The sequence below is a fragment of the Oryza glaberrima genome, chromosome 11 (genome assembly GCF_000147395.1).
Source record: "Oryza glaberrima chromosome 11, OglaRS2, whole genome shotgun sequence".
NCBI lineage: Eukaryota > Viridiplantae > Streptophyta > Magnoliopsida > Poales > Poaceae > Oryza > Oryza glaberrima.
Window position 1 is genome coordinate 25,032,900 of NC_068336.1, and position 2,250 is coordinate 25,035,149.

General features: G+C 50.4%; 1 protein-coding gene across 1 annotated transcript; it reads right to left on the minus strand.

The window, feature by feature from the left end:
• Nucleotides 1–283: 283 nt before the first annotated feature.
• LOC127755358 (uncharacterized) lies at nucleotides 284–1,466 on the minus strand. The gene is made up of 2 exons (XM_052281013.1): nucleotides 1,220–1,466; nucleotides 284–1,086 (listed from the first exon to the last, which is right to left on the minus strand). Exons 1-2 carry the CDS (start codon nucleotides 1,366–1,368, stop codon nucleotides 519–521), a joined length of 717 nt encoding a protein of 238 aa, XP_052136973.1. The 5' UTR covers nucleotides 1,369–1,466; the 3' UTR covers nucleotides 284–518.
• Between the last annotated feature and the right edge of the window lie 784 nt (nucleotides 1,467–2,250).

Genomic DNA, 2,250 nt, shown 5'->3' on the forward strand with positions numbered 1-2,250 from the left:
GCCATCTGTCATGTCACCTTGCCACCCTTCACTTGGCAAGTTTATTTCGTTTTCGCCGGTATAATATTTTTGTAAATATTTTAAAAAAAATAAAAATAAAAAAGGTTCGATTCATTTCCATGGGCTCATGGGCTGGAACTGGTGCTTATGGGCTCATGGACACTCAAGCTGGAACTGGTGCTCATGGGCTCATGGCAGCCACATGAGCCTAAGCAAGAAGATTTCCAGACCTGGACCATTATCCAACTATATATCAAGCTCACTGGAAGTGAATATAGATGCGATTTACGGATAGTGCAGCAGGATATTACATGTCGTAGTAAAAGAGAGTTGGGTGTGTGTGCATACATATCGAACCAACAATAGATAGCTTAGCACATTAAACTCGAAGGGGACACAAAATTTTGAGGGAAAACAGCAGTAGTACAACATAGGCACGGGTACCGCGGCCGGACACACAACTTATTATGATGATACTGGAGCGCAACTCCCTTAACTAAGATGATACTCCTATGTAGCTATGCATGATCTTGTTCAACTCGCGCCGACTTCACGACGCCGTCGTCGGGGATTCGGAGGTAATCGAGGTGGTAGAGGCCGTCGTCGTGGTGCATACGGCCCTTGGCGACGAGGCTACCGTCGCTGTGATCCTTGACATAGCAGCATCCACCGCAGAACATCACGAGGTAGCCGCTCTGAGCGAGCTGCTGTACCGAGATGATGGTGTACGATCCGGATCGGAGGCCAGGGACATAGCTGACGTTGGGGATGCGGAAGTTGGCGCAGGCTATGGTGCCCACGCCGGCGACCGGGAGCTTCGCGCCGTTGCGCGCGCGGTACACCAGCAGCGAGTCTTCGTGGAGAGAGGCTGATGCGGCGAGCAGAAAAAGTCCCGTGCCCGTGGCGTGCACGGGAGCTCCCGAATCCAGTATAAAACTTGTACCGCGACGGCGGCGGCAGTGGCTAGTGAGGATGCACCCAATCCCGATCGTTTCTTGATGCTCCTGATTCTCTTCGTCATCGTCATCATCATTCTCTTTCTCATCCATGGATTTCCTCCGGTCGGGGTGGTGCTCGTAGTAATCCCTATCACAACGAATACATATATTATACTGTACCAGCAATCGATGGAAACAAAGACAAAGAAATTAAGGAAGATATGGTATGTGCACAAAATAGGAGAGAAACAGAGGAAAGGGGATCGACGCTCCTTAATTACCTCAGTATCTGACTAGACGGCAGCGAATCATCAGCAGCAGCATCCTTGGAACCTTGGCGCTCTTTCTCCGGCGGTGGTGGAATCAGCAGCCCAGCGTCGAGCATGGCCATGACGAGCCCACTGCTAGCAATGGAGACAGATTTGGGCATAGGATGAGGGGATTGAGCTTTCAGTCTGCTAGCTGCCTACCTAACACAGGAAGGAGGAATGCAATTCGTCACATTTCTTCCTTTGTTTATTCACTTGTTTATTCAGTTTGCCATGACTTTATCGCCATGATCTCGCTGCCCGAATGTGACTTAAGTACGTTCTGCTACTGCTGTCTGCTCCTGGCCAGTTGACACTAGACTGGATGAGCAAAGCAAAAGGAGGAGTTATCCACTACACACTTCGCACCCTGCACTCCCTTCTCCACGCGCAAGAGTGATCTGTGCGATTTCCCCCAAATGCTCGAATCCGTCGCAGCGCAAGAGCTTCCTCCGGCTCCGGGAGATCGAGCTGCCTTAGATCCGCACTCGATGCAGGAGGACAAGATGGGCATCCACAACGCCACTTGGACAAGATGTTTCTTTCCCTGGGCCAATCCGGGATCCAATTTCTGGTACCAATTCTTCCATCTCTTCTTCTGTTTCTCTTCTTTGTGCATGTCCTCCGATGATCCCGATGTCCTTCTTTGGTTCGTGTTTTTTACCTCGCCAACTGCACGACACAAGATCGGTCAATCCTCGCTTGCTCTGTCCCATAATAAGAGAATGCAGATCAGCTTCAGTACACGGGAAATTTAACTATTTGTCACTCTTAGGTTAGGCAATTATCTAAATGCTACTTTTAGGTTTGCACATATTTTTTTTTGCCCCTCTTAAGAGATGCCATCTTAACTATTTGCCACTTTTACCCACGTGGCATGTCAACATGGCAACGGAGGGGAGAGAAACCGGTGTGGGGCCCGCTAGTCAGCCTCTCCTTCTTTCTCCAGTCCGGCATGGCGCCGCACCACGGCCACCGCCGCCACGACGCCTCCTCCGGCGCCA